Here is a 19,323-nt window from a genome sequence, read left to right on the forward strand (position 1 = left end):
GGAAGCTGAAGCTATGCACTTTGAATGAAGCATAACATAGTGTGCCATATTTGAGTTTTTAGGCTCCAGTACAGAATGAAGTATAACACATCTCTTTGTGCTTCTGTAGGCTTTCATAATGTTTTCCCTTGGCTTTTTTATTTTCAAAAAAGTCAAAAGAACTTGCATTGTGAATGTGATGAAAAGACAACAGAATTACCTGGAGATGTATTCCTCATTTAATGTTGAGGCCCTTTGAAATGATACTTGATCACGTATGTAATCAAATTAACTTGTTTAGAGTTGATTTAATGAGCTGACATAAGCATGTGAAGGAAATGTATATTCACCGATGACAGCGCAAATTGGAGAATATCGATTGGGAATGTGTTGGGAACTTGTTTTTCCCCAGGGAACACAGGCTTAGAATCTCTGCAGGTAGCAACATCAGCCAAAGCAGGGTCATTATCATTAGGCACCAGTCGGAAGAAAGTGGACTGAACGGGGAGGGACTTGTCCAATAAGAAATGCTTGATTTCGTTTTTTGTTACAAAACATTATTAAATTGTTTCTATTGCGGGCCCTAATGAACATGAGTCCTATGCCCTGTCCCAAAACTTGTAAACTGCAGCCCTCCTTCCTTCCTGCAATTATTAAGACTTGAACAGGGTCGTAGAGTGGTAGGTGTAGTATGGCACTTGTCAGACAGCACCTACGGTCATAGATCAATTAAAGGTCATGGCGCAATCTTTCTGAAAACCCTGTCAGTCTCATTTCAGAGTAAAATGATCTGGCTTGTTTCTTTATCTTACTTTGCACTGTCCCCCTCTCCTTTCATGTCTTCTGGGCCGGGGAGGATGAGGGGATAGCGGGATGAAGGAAAGCTTGCGGTGTGTTCTGATGCCAGGCGCTCTTTAGAGCCAGCTGTGTGCTTGTTGGGAGTTGTGTCAAAATGCCCCCCCACCCTTCTCTTTGCCTCTACTGCTATCCATCCCTCTCTCTTCTCCCTCCCTCCCTCCCTCTCTCTGCTTCCCAACCTGTTTTTTTCTATCCCCCTGTTTCATGGAATATTCATCTGAACATTCAAGCATATCTGAGCATGTAGTGAAAGGAATATTGTTTTTTTTTCTCCACTATCACTGTGCAAACCAAAGCCTGAAGGCCTGATTTGATATTTTCCACAAATAAACGTTTCTGTATCAGAACAAAATAACATGTCATAGCTGGAGTATATCGCCCTCCACAAAAAAAACATTGTTTCCTAACAATATAGGAATAAACTTTACTGGCAAACCGGGGTGGTAATGGTGCAAAAGTGTAAGTGAGAGAAGTGAGGGTTTGATGTGTGCGCGTGAATTCTTGCAGGTGTATGCGTGCGATCTCGCATGCGTGTGAGAGACAGACTGAGAGGAGAGGTTGTTGTTGTTAGTGTGTGTGTGTGTGTGTGTGTGTGTGTGTGTGTGTGTGTGTGTTTGGGGGGAGGGGCGGATGGGCGGATGGGCTGACAGCAGAGTTAGGTGACGTCAGCCAGTGCGGCTCCATTCATGAACAGCCTGAATAATTGACGAGCCGGCCTCCGGAACAGTGCTGCACCATGCAGAAGCCATTATGCAAAGCAGCTAGCATCGGCAGCCATCTCTCCCCAGCTTCAGCATCACCCACACCATAGAGAGGGAAGGGAAAGGCATGTAACGGAAGCAGGGAGAACGGGAAGAGCGAACAAGAAGCCAAGGAAGGAAGGATAGAGAGAAGGGAAGAAGGAAAAGAAGAGGCTTTGCAGTAGCCGAATAACGTGCCTGTAAATCACTGCAGAGAGAGGGAAAGACAGCGAGAGGGAAAGAGGGAGGCCATCACGGTGTCTGTTTGAGAGAGGGTGTGCTCCGAAAGCCTGTATGCGAGTGATATCGGAGGGCTAGACGGTCGTGTCTAACCCAGACCCCACACACGAACCCCTGTCTGGGATGCAACGGGAGGCATCCCCCCCATCTCCTCTGCCTCCCCTCCTCGTGCTGGTCACTGAGTAAATGGATGAATGAAGCAGGTGGAAGCCAACAGGCGGGTTGAGTCCTTCATGGCTACCAGGTTAGTTCTTATCACTGCTTCAGGGGTAATTCACATTCGCATCCTCACCTTGCACTGTCTAGTATAAATTAATAGGAGGGCTAATTAGCTTAGGCTAATGCTTATCAGAGCATCCGATGACGGAGGAGACCGCTTATCTCGTCTGTAGACGTGCTGGCAATGTTATTTTTTTTCTCCTTTCCCAGCACTTCAACTAACAAGGTAACCTGTCTCCTCCGTGATCGGACGCTCTGATTAGCATTAACCTAGCGTGAGCTAATTAGCCATGTTAGCCCCCCTCCTGTTCATTTATACTGTACAGTGCAAGGTGAAGATGCTAATGTACGTTGGCTATACGGAAACATCAGGGATGTCTTGCATGAATGCCCAAACTGTTTAAGCTTAACTGTCTGGCTTTAGGGCCGATGCATGTTAAGCAGAGTATAATCAAAGTGAGTGACTCGGAGCCTTAGTATTCTGTAGCACGCTAATGCTAACAACCAATAATTTGAATAGCCAATTGATAACCATGATCGCTACAGAAAGAAAATGAGAGAAGAGAGATATTAAGATTCAGGAATGCTGGCTGCAAGATGCAACCATCATTCCGTATTCATATCACCTTCATTTATGAGCATATCTAAGCTGTCTGTATTGTAGCAATTCTTTGATGCATATTGGGAAAGCACCATGATTATCTTTACACATTTTACACATTTCCTTTCCTTTAGTTGTCATGTTTTAAGCATGACATCTGTCTTTGCATGCCTCAATTGATCCATCCCACTTACAATGACTACATACAATGACTCTGTTTTGTCACAGAATCACCTGAAACATAATCCATCGTTTCACCCTTTTCAGTGTTATTAGAAGTGTAACCTGTGCTGCTGGGCTCTTGTTTTCAAGAACAGGAGTATGACCTTATGAAGAGTAGCTTGACCTGTGTCAACGATAGTGCTGTTTGACGTCAGTACGCATAGCAACAGTTGGCCTCCACTTCTCCCTCTCCAGTGGAATTTGGGTTCAGTGTCAAAAAATGTTGTGTGTCTTTATACAATGGTAAAATGCAGATGCTAGTAGGCTCAACCTGAGATTTAGGAAATGGGCTTCACCTGTATAGCAGGTGAATAAGTGTCCTCATCTGAATGCTGTCAAGCCACAAAGCGGATGTGTAATGACTGCTAATGGATGCCAGGACATTGTTGTTTCTAGACACTGATCTAAGATAGTTTTTTACTGATGATAACACCCTTGAGAAGATGCACAGGTACACACACCCTCGTCCTCCTACCCAGCTATAATAAGCATCCCAGTATGGTGTATCAAGCGGTCTTCCTGTGTGTAGTCTGAAATAGACCAGATAAGGATGGATAGAGTAATGAAATGATAGATGAGGGTGAGGCACTGTACACACATCCTCCCACCATCTCTTATGTAAGGCAACAGCACACACAGAATGTATTATACAATCACTTCCAACCAGGTGGGTACTGTTTCAATAATATCACTCTCACCTGCTGGAGCTATTCGAGACACACCTGTGTGTAATTGTCTATGCCTGTAATGTTGCCCACAGCAGACCAAAGTTCCACCAATAAGCTGTAATCTACTGAATGTAAGTTAGAAGTCTTGAGTTAATTAGGCAGTATTACTGAAGCGTTGTGTGTGCAATGACCCAGCAATTTAACAAGCATAAACGCATGCCTCAATAGTAAAATGGCACTATAAATTCTCATATTGTACCTGTCTAGGATGTGTCCTATGACCTCCCTCTCCCTTTGTTGGAATCTGTTTGCTTTTCCAGCCTGACACACACACACAAACTCTGCTTAAATAATAGTCTTCACCCAAAGCCCTTGGGTCATATAGAAAGTGAACTGTGGAGAAAGAGATGGGAGGAGTGAGAGAGGAAAATAGTGTGTGAAAGCTGATGGCAGGACTCCACAGGGTACACTCCGTGGGAGCTTACTGTTGGGATAGAGCGAGAGGGAGGGTGAGAGGGGGCGCCAACACCTGCAGCAGAGCTGCTGTTCTCTCACCAACCATGAAGAGGGTTTAGTGAAGTTAGCCTCATTTAACTGATATCAAATGAAGTACATCTGTTGAATCTGCCAGCACTTAGACCTGAAGTTCTGGGTGCGTGTTCATAAAATATCTTAGAGTCCTGATCTAGAATCAGATCCTTTCTCTTATTCATTGATTTAAAAAAAGGCAAACTGATCCTCAATCAGCATTCCTACTCTGAGACGCATTATGAATACGTGCCCTGCACAGTAGACACTCTAGTCTGGATAGGAAATCAGTTAGTCAATACATTGTCCTCTCTCGTCAAGGGCAGAGACAGTGCCTCATTGATGTGCTCTGAATCAAAGACTAATCTGGCCCTCTGGAGGAAGTGAACACATTGTCATTGGGGAGGTTCCTGCTATCTTAAATTGTCTGATGGTCAAACAACGTAACTTGCAATGGAGTGGATGTTTTTTATAGGGTCTTTGTAAATCATGCATCATGTCAAGACTTATATTTGTTTCATTGAGTACACCAGCCATACTGTACTCAACAGGAGGAGCACGGTCCGGGTGAAGAAACACTATTTTTTTCTGCTGTTGAGAGTTGTAATAGTAGAATGCACAAGGTGCAATTTAGAAATTTGTTAGTGCATGGGCAGTTTTCCACTTATGTCATTTTTTATTTTTTTATTTCATCTTTATTTAACCAGGTAGGCAAGTTGAGAACAAGTTCTCATTTACATTCACTGGCAGTATTATGTCATTCACTGGCAGTATTATGTCATTCACTGGCAGTATTATGTCATTCACTGGCAGACCTTAGAGAGCTATTTATAACCTGTCAGAAATGTCCAGTTGATCAACTACTAGCCCACATTGATTATTAGGGCATGAAATTAACTTTTTGGTCTACCAACCAAGTATTTTTTTGCTGCTTAAATTACACCAACAAACCACAAATTAACAGATAAGCATGCTTTGTAATGTTTCTAAAACAGTACATGAATTACTAGTAAGAAGTAACTCATGTTTGTGACCTGTCTTTTATCCAAAATATCACAACTCAAGTCATGTTTGTACCTGTGAGATTGACTAGTAGAAGTGTTGTCTTTTTTAATTTTATTTAACTAGGCAAGTCTGTTAAGAACAAATTCTTATTTTCAATGTCGGCCTAGGAACAGTGGGTTAACTGCCTGTTCAGGGGCAGAACGACAGGTTTGTACCTTGTCAGCTCGGGGGTTTGAACTTGCAACTTGCAACCTTCAGGTTACTAGTCCAACGCTCTAACCACTGGGCTACTCTGCCGCGTCTTCTCTTCCCTAGCAGTTGAAACTCAAACATAGAAAAACAATCTAGCTTATGAACAAAACAATGTAAATAGCCAAGAAAGACAAGGACAAATTCTCATTTCAGTAAATTTTTGTTTCAAGCAAATTAGACAAACTTTTATTCCTGTGCATCTAAAAATGAATCTTTCACTCAGCTCTTCACATGCGCACAGCCCCCAGCCAGGCTGTGTTGCATGCGCAAGGTGGAATAGGTTATATACGAAACTTTGAAAATTGCTACCACAGCATTTATTTGACGATAAATATGATCATACTTGACTTTTTTTTCGCAAATGCGAGTGAAATGCTCAAACTGTGGAGCCCCGACCACTCACCAACATTGCTGTTGAAATAGACATCTTACCCGACAATGTCAAAATCCACCCGCAGGTGGTGGGTGTTAATTTTAGACCCTGTTGATTTTGTTGAGTCACTCGGGTATCATATGAACATATAAGACATGGAAAAATTTGTAGAATTTCAAAACTGCAACATTTTCTTCTTAATTAACCCCATGGCAAAAGGTGTAGAATTGCAGGAAATGACCTTTTAAAAAGGCTAAATGTTCTCTCTGACATCAACAGGGGTGTGGGGTTGCAAGGTCGGGGTTTGTTACTATGCTGATAAATTATCATATCCATCCCTACCTTTTACACCCCTGTGTGACTGAACCTTCTCAAATAGTAGTTGAGGACCACTGGAGTACACATTTGGATCTCAAGGATTCAGCCCATAAGTGCTCTGAGTATCTCCGAGTTTAAACAATTATTTTAATCATTCCCTCTCTTTCCATCTCTCACTGACAGCACTGCCAGCAATTCGAACCGGAGCACGCCTGCTTGCTCGCCCATCCTGCGCCATCGCTCTCGCTCGCCCACACCCCAGCAGAGCTTGGAGCACAGTGGTGAGAACATGGTGGAGAAGGGCCACTTGGACCCCGCCTCTGACAAGGACAAGTCCCCCTCCACCCCAGAGCAGGTGGTGCAGCGCACCTACAGCCAGTCGGTACACTCCGCCACACGCAGCAGTGGAGGCAAGAACTCCAAGGTGAGCCCATGCACCTGGACCAGACATGCATTGGATATAACACGCACATGGGACAAAACACAATTGTGTATAGGGGGTGAGCATTTATGCAGTAACGCACATACACACACACGCATGCATATCGTACAGAGTGCAGACACACACACAAAATACTCCACATTACATACCTATCATGCTCTTAAATCTTCATTGAAGGAGGGTTTCCCCCTATCTCAGTCCTGTAATCTTCGGGAAATAACCATGCTCTGGTCTGGACCAGGGGCCAATGGGCAGGTGTGGACACGCCCCAAATACATAGCCTCTCTTGCCCGCCCACTGCATATCATCACACATTTGCTCTGCCTTTTAATCACATCTTCACAGGACAATAAAGTTGTTTGCCTTCTGATCCACTGGGGCTAAAAAGTAATCCACGCTCTCACAACAGGAGAAACAGCAGAGATCTCGGTACAAATGGTCAACTCGATTACTTCATCCCAGTTGAAATGAATATACTGTAGAATGAACTTCAGTGTGGGCTGTCTGAATGAAATCGACAGTTCTTGTGTGAAGAATGTTTGTCTGCCACTCAGTAGTGGATTTTGAAAATCTGCTTCTTAGTCAATTATCATCGTACGGTTCTTCTCAACCTTTTTCATATCCCATTCCATGGTGATGTTTGCCTCATTTCCACTCTTAGGGATTGACTTGTCCGTCGGTTGTCATGCCATGTTACTCCTCTGTTTTACTTTCGAGACATTGTTATGTTTCTGCACCAGCTGCACCATGTTAAAACCACTCACAATCCAAGTCTTTAACTTGAAATTCTTATGGATTTCTTTTTTCTGCCTTAGGTGTTTGCTGTTTATTTGTTTTTGTTTTCTGATTTTCTTTGTTCTTCTTCTCATGCATGCTAGTCTCACAAGCGACTTTCCAAAGTAAGCATCAATCTTTTTCTGGTCTTTCTCCTTCCCGCTAGCTTGTGCTCATGCCTGGTGACCTTCCTACTATCCCTGCAATACGCTAATTGTTTCTCCTCTATGCCACCCTACATTATGCTAAGTTAACGTGTGCCTCTATCCTGTTTTTACCTATGCTACTTTACTCTACCTGATGAGACTGCCCAACCATCTCTACGCTAAACTATGTTAGCCTAACCTAGCTTACCCCTTGCTAACCAACTGTATTAGCCTACCCCTTGAACTGACCTGATCTTGTTTCCCTCATGCCTTGATAGCTAGAAGCGCTAACTCACTTTGCCCTGTGTTTACCTATCCCACCCTGTAACGCCTCTACTATTTTCTAACCAACCTTTTTATTTATTAGACTTGGTGATCCTAAACTCCATTTCTCCTTACTCTATGCTGCACTATATCAATACCGGTTACCATCTTTTTTTCCTGGAGAATCTCATTTCTATACTGCTTGAGCACATGTTAAAATGGTTACCATGGTAACCGGAAACCCTCAGTCTATTCAACATTACCCTAAATTACCATTACTTAACTTTCCATCTCTCTATCACACCACATTATCCAAACCTATCTTAAAGGTACACTCATCAATATGATGTCATCATCCAGCGCTGGAGACAACTTCCTGTTTACAGACAACTGACTTCAAATCTGCTAAGACTGACACTATTAGCTTTTTACAATTTATGCACTCCTTTGAGGCATGCCCACTTTGTGAAGAGTTTAGTTGTTGTTGACGTCTGTATGCGGGAAGTGGCCCCGCTTCGTATGATATCATACAGAGTGTACCTTTTACCCACCTATCCCCACATGTACCTTTCATCTGCATACACAAGGCTAACTTATTACTGACTAAAACCTAATGAGTTTACTAAGAGTAGGTTATACTAAATTTTATACTAACAGTACGGCTATACTAATAGTAGGCTATACTAAATTTTATACTAATAGTACGGCTATACTAAGATGCTATAGCAAGAGTACGGCTAAACTAAGATTCTATACCAAGAGTACGGCTAAACTAAGATTCTATACAAAGAGTACGGCTATACTAAGATTCTATACCAAGAGTACGGCTATACTAAGATTCTATACCAAGAGTACGGCTATACTAAGATTCTATACCAAGAGTACGGCTATACTAAGATTCTATACCAAGAGTACGGCTATACTAAGATTCTATACCAAGAGTACGGCTATACTAAGATTCTATACCAAGAGTACGGCTATACTAAGATTCTATACCAAGAGTACGGCTATACTAAGATTCTATACCAAGAGTACGGCTATACTAAGATTCTATACCAAGAGTACGGCTATACTAAGATTCTATACCAAGAGTACGGCTATACTAAGATTCTATACCAAGAGTACGGCTATACTAAGATTCTATACCAAGAGTATGTGATTGCAAAAGGCATCCGTGTCAGGGATTTGCCAAGGCAGGATACTCTGAGTGCAGCCCAATCCAGAAATCTGTCAGTGGCTTCAGATTTAAATTCAATTTTCACGAAACCGCTTGTTGCAATGTCGATGAGGCTCTCTTGTTCAGTTATCGGTAAGTGGACTGGAGGCATGCATGAAAGGGATAACAAATCCAGTTGTTTGTGTCATCCGTTTCGGAAAGTACCTGCGTAATTGCGCCCCCAACTCATTCCGGTGCTTCGCTATATCACATTTAACGTTGTCCGTAAGCTTGAGTTCATTTGCACACAAAAAATCATACCATGATGGAAAGACCTGTGTGTTGTCCTTGTTAATGCAGACAGAGAAGAGCTCCAACTTCTTAATCATAGCCTCAATTATTTTGTCCCGCACATTGAATATAGTTGCGTTAAGTCCTTGTAATCCTAGATTCAGATCATTCAGACGAGAAAAAACATCACCCAGATAGGCCAGTCATGTGAGAAACTCATCATGCAAGCGTTCAGACTAGTGAAAATGATGGTCAGTAAAGAACTTTAAGCTCGTCTCTCAGTTCAATTAATGTGATTGGATGTTAATTATTTGTCTAGGCTACCTGTATTTGACATTGTGTTATTTCGCTGAACAATAAATTGTTTAATAAGAGCCGGTCCTGACCTCCCTGGGGCCCTAAGCAAAATTCTGCTAAGGGGCCCTCCTACCTGACCCGTGAGAACATGTAAACCATTTACTATTACCACACAATCACACCTGACACCTCAGTGCTCCCACTACAATCCTCCCTCCTTTAAAACGGTTTGCTCCATCTGTCTAAGAATAAGTAGACCAGAACAGAATGAGGTATATGCAAACCATATTTATTGAATAGAATATTTTCTATAGCATCTTAAGATAAGTGAATATTAACAAGAAATTGTAGATAATAATGAAATATAACACTGAGCTTTGGCTCTGATGCCTGGTAATTAGTCCAGTCCTCAGAACATTATACAATTAACTTTGTCAATACAATGTAAACACAAGCCTATGGGCTATGGCTGCAGCTATATGTCTTAAAATAGTTCAATAAAACCTATACATCTGTGTGATTAACTTTGGTTCCCTCTACAGCCTGGGCATTTTCAGCATCAGCATGGGCACCAGTCTATCTGGACTGTCTGGAAGAAATGGAGAAAGTATGTCATATAGTTAGTTAAGTCATTTACACAAATGCACTTCTGCCATACAATCTTAAATGTTACTAAGTATATAAACATTTCAATGTTTGAATTAAAATCTTACCGTCAAAATATTCCTCTTCTGCACTTTATTAAGGCAAAATCATCAACAATGATGTCATCATAGGACGTGTGTTTCTCCACGTCATGATTTATGCTGATGATGGCCAGACCACTATGACATGGGAGACCTCAGGTAGCTTTTGATGTGCTTTCATTTTGAAAAGCTCTTTTCTGCCAATGTTACTGGTAGGGTGACTGCAATTATTAGGGCCATCCAAAGGTTAGGATAGATTTCCTTTTAGGTTGTTCTCACAGAGAAAGAAAAGCGGCTCAAAGGCAGTCATCTTATCTGTTGGCAGATCAGGTCAATTCTGAATGTCCTGTGCCAGATCCATTCCACTGATGTCACAGTCATTTCTGAAGGTTAGAGTGTTTTCAACTTCCATGCAGTGAGCCTTTAAAGATTCACTGGACATCTGAGAGGCAGTGCTGATGTTCAGCAGCACTCCATATTTGGTTTTCACCTGGTTGAGTGTTTCAAATCTCTCATCCATGGATGTCACAGCAGAGTCGACCACAGTGTTGAAGACTTCAAGGTTTTTCAGTGCATCAATTCATCAGGAGCCTCATAGCTGAAATGCCTCTTGCTGTTTCTCAGACTCTTCTTTCAGAACAGCCTCCACATTAATTTCTTCACAAATGCTTTTGGCTGTTATCTGGGCCTCAGAGAATCCAGTTTCCCGGTATGTAGTGAGGGAGGTCTTTGCATTTGAGATTAAATTTACTGGGGCGGCAGGGTAGCCCAGTGGTTAGAGCATTGGACTAGTAACCGAAAGGTTGCAAGTTCAAATCCCCGAGCTGACAAGGTACAAAAAATCTGTCGTTCTGCCCCTGAACAGGCAGTTAACCAACTGTTAACCCAAGGCCGTCATTGAAAATAAGAATTTGTTTTTAACTAGTAAAATAAACTGCGATATCCAACTGCATTGAGGGGGATTGGAGGAGCTTGTTAATCTTGTTTGTCATTGTCAGTATCTCACAACACAGAAATCAAGAAGAGGTAGGACCCAACTTCTTCTGCAAGTGCTTGTGCCTCTACTTTGGCCACAGGATAGTTGATCGTCTGTCTGGCTTCCAGTAATGCCTCCTGAACCTCAGAAGCCTGATACCTTATTGCATGAACACTTTGGAACCTACTCTCCCATCTTGTCACTGTCAGACTTCATGTGTTTCTTCAAAACACTCCATCTTTGTGTGTGAAGAGCTTTTGCACATGCCCAAAAAACCCAACTGCATCTTTTGAAGATTTGGCAGCATCTGCAATGACAAGGTTTAGAGTATGGGATGAATACGGCAGTCTGGCTTGTACTCCTTGGTGCTTGCCCTTCATGTTGGCCCCATTATCATAAGCTTGCCCTCTGCAATCTTCAAATGGAATCTTCAGCTTATCTAAGATGGCGGTGGACAGATTCAAGCCTGTTGTAACCTCAACATTCACAAAGCCAAGGAAGTGCTCCTTGATCTCTGGCTTTTCCTTTTAAAGCCACTCTTCTCAGAATAATGGACATTTGCTCCTGGTGACTAATGTCAGGTATACAGTCCAAGATAATGGAGAAGTACTAGGAGTCTCTTACTTGAGTCACTATTGCTTCCAGAATCTTGTCACTCACAATCTGTATCAGCTCATTCTGTGTGCGCTTCCCAAGGTAATGAGCATGTCTCTCCATCTTTAATTTTGCTGAGATGATTTTCCATAACGTGGTCAAATTTAGCCAGTAATTCAACCTCGTTTAGGAAGTTTCCATTATCTGGTTGGAACAGCTTGTTTGAACCCCTGATTGCTAGGTTTCTTTCAGCCAGAGACTGGGTGATACGTATTAAATGTATAAGGACATCCTGCCATCTCTTTCTTTCAGCCTCAAAATTGTCATCTGTATCTGGTCAAGAGTCTGTCCCTGACTTAGGTGCCAATCAGGTTCTCTCTACTTAATCATATTGTTTGTGTTCAGCACTACCCTCATGGTGTTTCAGAATGGCGTTGATATTTGACCAGTCATTCACACCTTCCTTTATTATTTTCTAGTCTTCTGTAGAAAAGAGCATACAGCAAAAACAATACAGTGTTGTTTTTGATTGAGTTTGAAAGCCAGCTCCTGGTAGTCTTCTGTAATAAGCCTGAATGGAAACCTCTTCTAGACTTGTCTTTAGGTTAAGAAAAATCCAGTCCTGGTTAGAATGGACCTCTGCCCACTAACTCAGTCCTCATAAAGTCTGTGAAAACTGGGGGCCAATCTGGGTCATTTGGTGGAGCAGCAACTGTTCTATTAGGGTCTGAGCTGCTTGTATCTGATGCTGGCTGTACACCTCTGGTTGTGTTAGTACTGGCTGAGGCTGGACACCTCTGGTTGTACTAGTACTGGCTGAGGCTGTACACCTCTGGTAGTGCTAGTACTGGCTGAGGCTGTACACCTCTGGTTGTGTTAGTACTGGCTGAGGCTGTACACCTCTGGTTGTGCTAGTACTGGCTGAGGCTGTACACCTCTGGTTGTGTTAGTACTGGCTGAGGCTGTACACCTCTGGTTGTGTTAGTACTGGCTGAGGCTGTACACCTCTGGTTGTGTTAGTACTGGCTGAGGCTGTACACCTCTGGTTGTGCTAGTACTGGCTGAGGCTGTACACCTCTGGTTGTGTTAGTACTGGCTGAGGCTGTACACCTCTGGTTGTGTTAGTACTGGCTGAGGCTGTACACCTCTGGTTGTGCTAGTACTGGCTGAGGCTGTACACCTCTGGTTGTGCTAGTACTGGCTGAGGCTGTACACCTCTGGTTGTGTTAGTACTGGCTGAGGCTGTACACCTCTGGTTGTGCTAGTACTGGCTGAGGCTGTACACCTCTGGTTGTGCTAGTACTGGCTGAGGCTGCCTGTACTTCACCTGGGTGTTAGTACTGGCTGAGGCTGGCTGTACACCTCTGGTTGTGCTAGTACTGGCTGAGGCTGCCTGTACTTTACCTGGGTGTTAGTACTTGCTGAAGCTGTACTTCACCTGGGTGTTAGTACTTGCTGAAGCTGCCAGTACTGGGTCTGTGTTAGTATTTGCTGAAGCTGGCTGTACTGGGTCTGTGTTAGTACTGGCTGAGGCTGGATGTGGATCAACTGAGTCTGTGCTTGTACTGGCTGATGATCCAGCATCTCCTCTACTGACAAACTTAAGCATAGCACCTGTAAATTATAGATAACAAAACTATTATTAATTTTATCAGCTGCATCAGACCCATTCAAACTGGCTCCCCCAGATTTCCTTTTATACATTCTCAAATATAAAATAGTATTTATACTATGGCGTGGCTGAATACTGATGGTTATTATTTACTGAGAGATGTGCATCCATATTTCCCAGTATGCCCAGCTAATCAACTTTTTAAATTCAATATATAAATCAATAGTCAATGTCAATCCATTGCTTTCCATCTTGCATTAGTCCAGAGTTGTAACTAAACCTTGACTGAGAGACTAGATAATCATTGTCTTGTTTTAAAATGTGCGCCTATGAGGGGTGCCATCACACCCATATATTTTCTGGACTGGTCCCCAAAGAGGTTGCTGCTGGAAAGCGAGAGGATCATTTCGTGCACGCGCATATGAACGCATGTTCACATGCGACGCGGTTATCTTTTCCGAGCTGCAGTTTATAATCATCGTTGCCTGTTTGCGTTTATCCAACGTAATAAATTGTTGTATTTCACTCTCACTTTTGTCAGGCACAAAGTCACATAACACAGCCCTGGAAGTGGCTGGCAAGCAAGACACAGACAGACCAATAGATGCACTGCCCAGCTAGGTTAGCTAGCCAGACAGACTAGAGAGAGATGCACTGCCCAGCTAGGTTAGCTAGCCAGACAGACTAGAGAGAGATGCACTGCCCAGCTAGGTTAGCTAGCCAGACAGACTAGAGAGATATGCACTGCCCAGCTAGGTTAGCTAGCCAGACAGACTAGAGAGAGATGCACTGCCCAGCTAGGTTAGCTAGCCAGACAGACTAGAGAGAGATGCACTGCCCAGCTAGGTAAGCTAGCCAGACAGACTAGAGAGAGATGCACTGCCCAGCTAGGTTAGCTAGCCAGACAGACTAGAGAGATATGCACTGCCCAGCTAGGTTAGCTAGCCAGACAGACTAGAGAGAGATGCACTGCCCAGCTAGGTTAGCTAGCCAGACAGACTAGAGAGAGATGCACTGCCCAGCTAGGTTAGCTAGCCAGACAGACTAGAGAGATATGCACTGCCCAGCTAGGTTAGCTAGCCAGACAGACTAGAGAGAGATGCACTGCCCCGCTAGGTTAGCTAGCCAGACAGACTAGAGAGAGATGCACTGCCCCGCTAGGTTAGCTAGCCAGACAGACTAGAGAGAGATGCACTGCCCAGCTAGGTTAGCTAGCCAGACAGACTAGAGAGAGATGCACTGCCCAGCTAGGTTAGCTAGCCAGACAGACTAGAGAGAGATGCACTGCCCAGCTAGGTTAGCTAGCCAGACAGACTAGAGAGAGATGCACTGCCCAGCTAGGTTAGCTAGCCAGACAGACTAGAGAGATATGCACTGCCCAGCTAGGTTAGCTAGCCAGACAGACTAGAGAGAGATGCACTGCCCAGCTAGGTTAGCTAGCCAGACAGACTAGAGAGAGATGCACTGCCCAGCTAGGTTAGCTAGCCAGACAGACTAGAGAGATATGCACTGCCCAGCTAGGTTAGCTAGCCAGACAGACTAGAGAGAGATGCACTGCCCAGCTAGGTTAGCTAGCCAGACAGACTAGAGAGAGATGCACTGCCCAGCTAGGTTAGCTAGCCAGACAGACTAGAGAGAGATGCACTGCCCAGCTAGGTTAGCTAGCCAGACAGACTAGAGAGAGATGCACTGCCCAGCTAGGTTAGCTAGCCAGACAGACTAGAGAGAGATGCACTGCCCAGCTAGGTTAGCTAGCCAGACAGACTAGAGAGAGATGCACTGCAAGCTGGTCAAATATCAACTTAATGTTAGTTATTTGCTGACATCAAACTTGAAGAGTTTACCTGATTTCTGTTCCTGCAATTCACCCTCATGGTGTTTTTTTCTTCTTCTCTTTTTCTGACCAGAAGAATAGTTCCGCTTCATCCTCTTATTCAAGTTGTAAACATTGACACCCACTTTGACACGAGGGGGATGCCGGGCCCTTGCCTAGGGCCCTGCAAATTACGCAAGTTGCGTAGTGAGTGTATAGGGCCGCCCGGCTCTGGGTTTAATTTGATTTTTGCCATTGAAATGAGGCTACTCAGGCAAGGGGGAAAAAACTAGCCCTGTTTGAAAATTTGAAGATAAAAAATTTAATGTTTTTGGCGTACCCCAGTTTGGGAATACCTGGCTTACACTATTCTATGGACTTTATCCTAACCTTCTTTAACTTCTTGACTTTGCCTAACACCTTCTAAGGGTTGTGTTCATGTAAAAAAAAAAAAAAAAAAAAAGTGTGTTTCTTATTGAACAAGGCCAGGTAGTCCCTGCTGGTTTCGGGTGTGTTTTTTTCTGTTGATGCCTAATCAACATGGCCCAGCCATCCTACCCTACTCTACCGCTTTCCTGACAGCATCATTCATTCAAACATGATCCCCTATGTGCTTCTCTGTCTGAAATGTTCTGTGTTTCTGGAGAAGTTAACCCTAGATGCTGATCTTGGGTCAGTTTAGCATTTTCCCCACTAATGGTTCAGGTTAGGATTGGGGAAGGGGAAGCAGATCCTAGATCTGTACCTAGAGAGAAATTCACTTTAGTGCTACTGTTCATGCAGTTCTTTAACTTTGATGGAGGACCACACTGTACAAGTCTTCTGTGGTGAATTGTAGCATTGCTGTGGTACCAGGACAAATCCCAAACATTAATATTTGAAGGCATGTAGGCACACTGACCACCCCTAGTTACTATTACTTCCTGAACAAGCTAACTATGGAAGAGGAAAAGCTTGACACTTTATTCAGACGGTGAGGAAATTAGGTGGCGAGACAGTCCAGTGGGAGAAACAGTGGGAAGGGTGGATGCAGGGATTGAACCCTGGTCTCTGGTGGGGAATTGTATATGTGACATGTACTGGGGAGTGTTACCACTACATGTCTCTGCACGTGGAAGGGGAAAGGTAATAGTCAGTCACCATTGGTCACTATCCTCTCAGTTGGAGCTAGAGGCCTTCACGAGTCCAAAAAGTTGTTCCCATTCTGAAATGGACCTGGGGATTTCCCATCTTGACCCGATATGCATCAATACATTAAAAAACATAGAGCTCCATTGGAACGGACTAGAGGTCAACCGATTAATCGGCTTTCAAGTTTTCATAATTGGTATTTTTGGACGTTGCTTATGGCCGATTACATTGCCCTCCACAAGGAGACTGCGTGGCAGGCTGCCCACCTGTTACGCGAGTGCAGCAAGGAGCCAAGGTAAGTTACTAGCTAGCATTATCTTATAAAAAACAATCAATCTTAACATAATCACTAGTTAAATACACATGTTTGATGATATTACTTGTTTAACAAGCTGTGCCTGTTAATTTATCATCGAATCACAGTCTACTTCGCCAAACGAGTGATGATTTAACAAGCGCATTCGTGAAAAAAGCACTGTCGTTGCACCAATGTACCTTACCATAAATAGCAAAGCCTTTCTTAAAATCAATACACAAGTATATTTTTTAAACCAGCATATTTAGTTCAAGTAAATTAATGTTAGCAGGCAATATTAAATTGGACAAATTGTGACACTTCTCTTGCGTTCTGTCCAAGCAGAGTCAGGGTATATACAGCAGTTTGGGCCGGTGTGAAGACCATTTCTTCCTAACAAAGATCGTAATTAATTTGCCAGAATATTACTTAATTATGACATAACATTGAAGGTTGTGCAATGTAACAGCAATATTTAGACATATGGATGCCTCCCGTTAGATAAAATATGTAACGGTTCCGTATTTCACTGACAGAATAAGCGTTTTGTTTTTGAAATGATAGTTTCCGGATTTGACCATATTAATGACCTAAGGCTCGTATGTCTGTGTGTTAATTATAATATAATTAAGTCTATTTTTTGATCGAGCAGTCTGACTTAGTGGTGGTAGGCAGCAGCAGGCTTGTAAGCATTCATTTCAAAACAGCACTTTCCTGCGTTTGCCAGCAGCTCTTCGTAACGCTTGAAGCACAGCGCTGTTTATGACTTCAAGCCTATCAACTCCCGAGATTAGTCTGGCAATACTATAGTGCCTATAAGAACATCCAATAGTCAAAGGTATATGAAATACAAATGGTATAGAGAGAAATAGTCCTAATAATAACCTAAAACTTCTTAACTGGGAATATTGAAGACTCATGTTAAAAGGAACCACCAGCTTTCATATGTTCTGAGTAAGGAACTTAAACGTTAGCTTTTTTTACATGGCACATATTGCACTTTTACTTTCTTCTCCAACGCTCAAAATTGAACGTTTCATTATTTTGAGACTACATAGATTTTGATTTATGCATTATAAGTTAAAATATGTGTTCATTCAGTATTGTTGTAATTGTCATTATTACAAATATATATAATGGCCAATTAATCGTATCGGCTTTTGTGGTCCTCCAATAATCCGTATCAGCGTTGAAAAATCATAAATGGGCGACCTCTAGAACGGACCCGACGACAACTAGACCCATTTCCGTATAGACCTGGTCGGATCCAGATCGAGTCCAATCCGAGTGAGAGAAGCAGCTAACAAGTCCATTTTTAAGCTACTTTATTAACCGTAGCCGATAAAGCGTGAGGGAGAGGAGGTATAGGGAGTCGATGCTCTAACAGGGGCCGTGCTGTGTGTGTAGGCTTACTGTAAGTGTGAGTGAGTGACACGGTGCAGGGCGGAAGGAGGGAGGGAGAGGCGGCCACCAACAATGCCAACTCTTGCTATAGTTAACTAATAGCTGCCATAGGTTATTTATCATCCAATATGATTACGTAGTACCGGTCTTGACTGCATCAAACTGGGAGAAGCTAGTTATGCTAGCTAGATAGGCTAATTGAAGTCGCACGCTCTTTCTCATCCTACAGTTACAAACAACAACAACAACTCCATTCAGAATAGAAAGTAGCAGCCTACCTTTTGGCTCTTGGTCGTTGTAGCCTATATCCTTCTACTTGAACTTTTAATTCCATCTTCCATTGGTTTAGATATCTCCCAACTTTTGCCACACAATGCCTGTAGCCTATTGCTGCTTTGATGACTTGATTGGCCAACAACAAGCTACATGCACCACTCTCGTGAAAAGCAAGAGCAGCAGCATAAATCATAATGTCTCTCTCTCTACTGCAGCAGTCGCATTCAGATCTGTACGGTTTAAATGACCAACCCCGAGACCCGTGAAAATCATATGAGATTCGACGTAGACCCGTGACATTATTTACAATTCTGGATCCGGACCCCCTCTGGTCTCGGATTGGGTCTTGGGTATTCGAGTACAGGTGGATCTGTGAAGACCTTTATTTGGAGCACATACTCATATCTTCAGCCTCTCCAGCCTGAGTTATGACACAACGAACATAATCAACATATATGATCAACTGATTAGCAACCGACCAATGTTTTATTATTATTATTATTGGACATCATTATTGAACAGCTACGACATCCTCAAGCGCTATCAATGTGTGACACAGTGCACACCAGCCCAACGCAGTAGAGAGATATATATATATCACACACACACACAGTTGAAGTCGGAAGTTAACATACAGTCGTCGTTAAAAGTTTTGAGAATGACACATATTAATTTTCACAAAGTCTGCTGCCTCAGTTTGTATGATTGCAATTTGCATATACTCCAGAATGTTATGAAGAGTGATCAGATGAATTGCAATTAATTGCAAATTCCCTCTTTGCCATTCAAATGAACTGAATCCCCCCAAAAAAACATTTCCACTGCATTTCAGCCCTGCCACACAAGGACCAGCTGACACCATGTCAGCGATTCTCTCGTTAACACACGTGTGAGTGTTGACAAGGCTGGAGATCACGCTGTCATGCTGATTGAGTTTGAATAACAGACTGGAAGCTTCAAAAGGAGGGTGGTGCTTGGAATCATTGTTCTTCCTCTGTCAATCATGGTTACCTGCAAGGAAACATGTGCCGTCATCATTGCTTTGCACAAAAAGGGCTTCACAGGCAAGGATATTGCTGCCAGTAAGGTTGCACCTAAATCAACCATTTATTGGATCATCAAGAACTTCAAGGAGAGCGGTTCAATTGTTGTGAAGAAGGCTT

At 43.0% G+C, this 19,323-nt stretch overlaps 1 protein-coding gene across 6 annotated transcripts in view; it reads left to right on the plus strand.

The window, feature by feature from the left end:
* gramd1ba (GRAM domain containing 1Ba) overlaps positions 1-19,323 on the plus strand; it is a 110,120-nt gene that overhangs the window by 45,518 nt on the left and 45,279 nt on the right. For 4 of the 6 annotated variants that reach the window (XM_020464147.2, XM_020464151.2, XM_020464149.2 and 1 more), the window contains one exon: positions 6,187-6,427. In XM_020464147.2, the coding sequence (XP_020319736.1) occupies positions 6,187-6,427 (241 nt within the window). Of the gene's footprint in view, positions 1-1,540; positions 2,062-6,186; positions 6,428-19,323 lie in introns of those variants that run through there. The other 2 variants (XM_020464152.2, XM_031807828.1) reach the window with 2 other exon arrangements.

The sequence above is a fragment of the Oncorhynchus kisutch genome, linkage group LG28, assembly GCF_002021735.2.
Source record: "Oncorhynchus kisutch isolate 150728-3 linkage group LG28, Okis_V2, whole genome shotgun sequence".
NCBI lineage: Eukaryota > Metazoa > Chordata > Actinopteri > Salmoniformes > Salmonidae > Oncorhynchus > Oncorhynchus kisutch.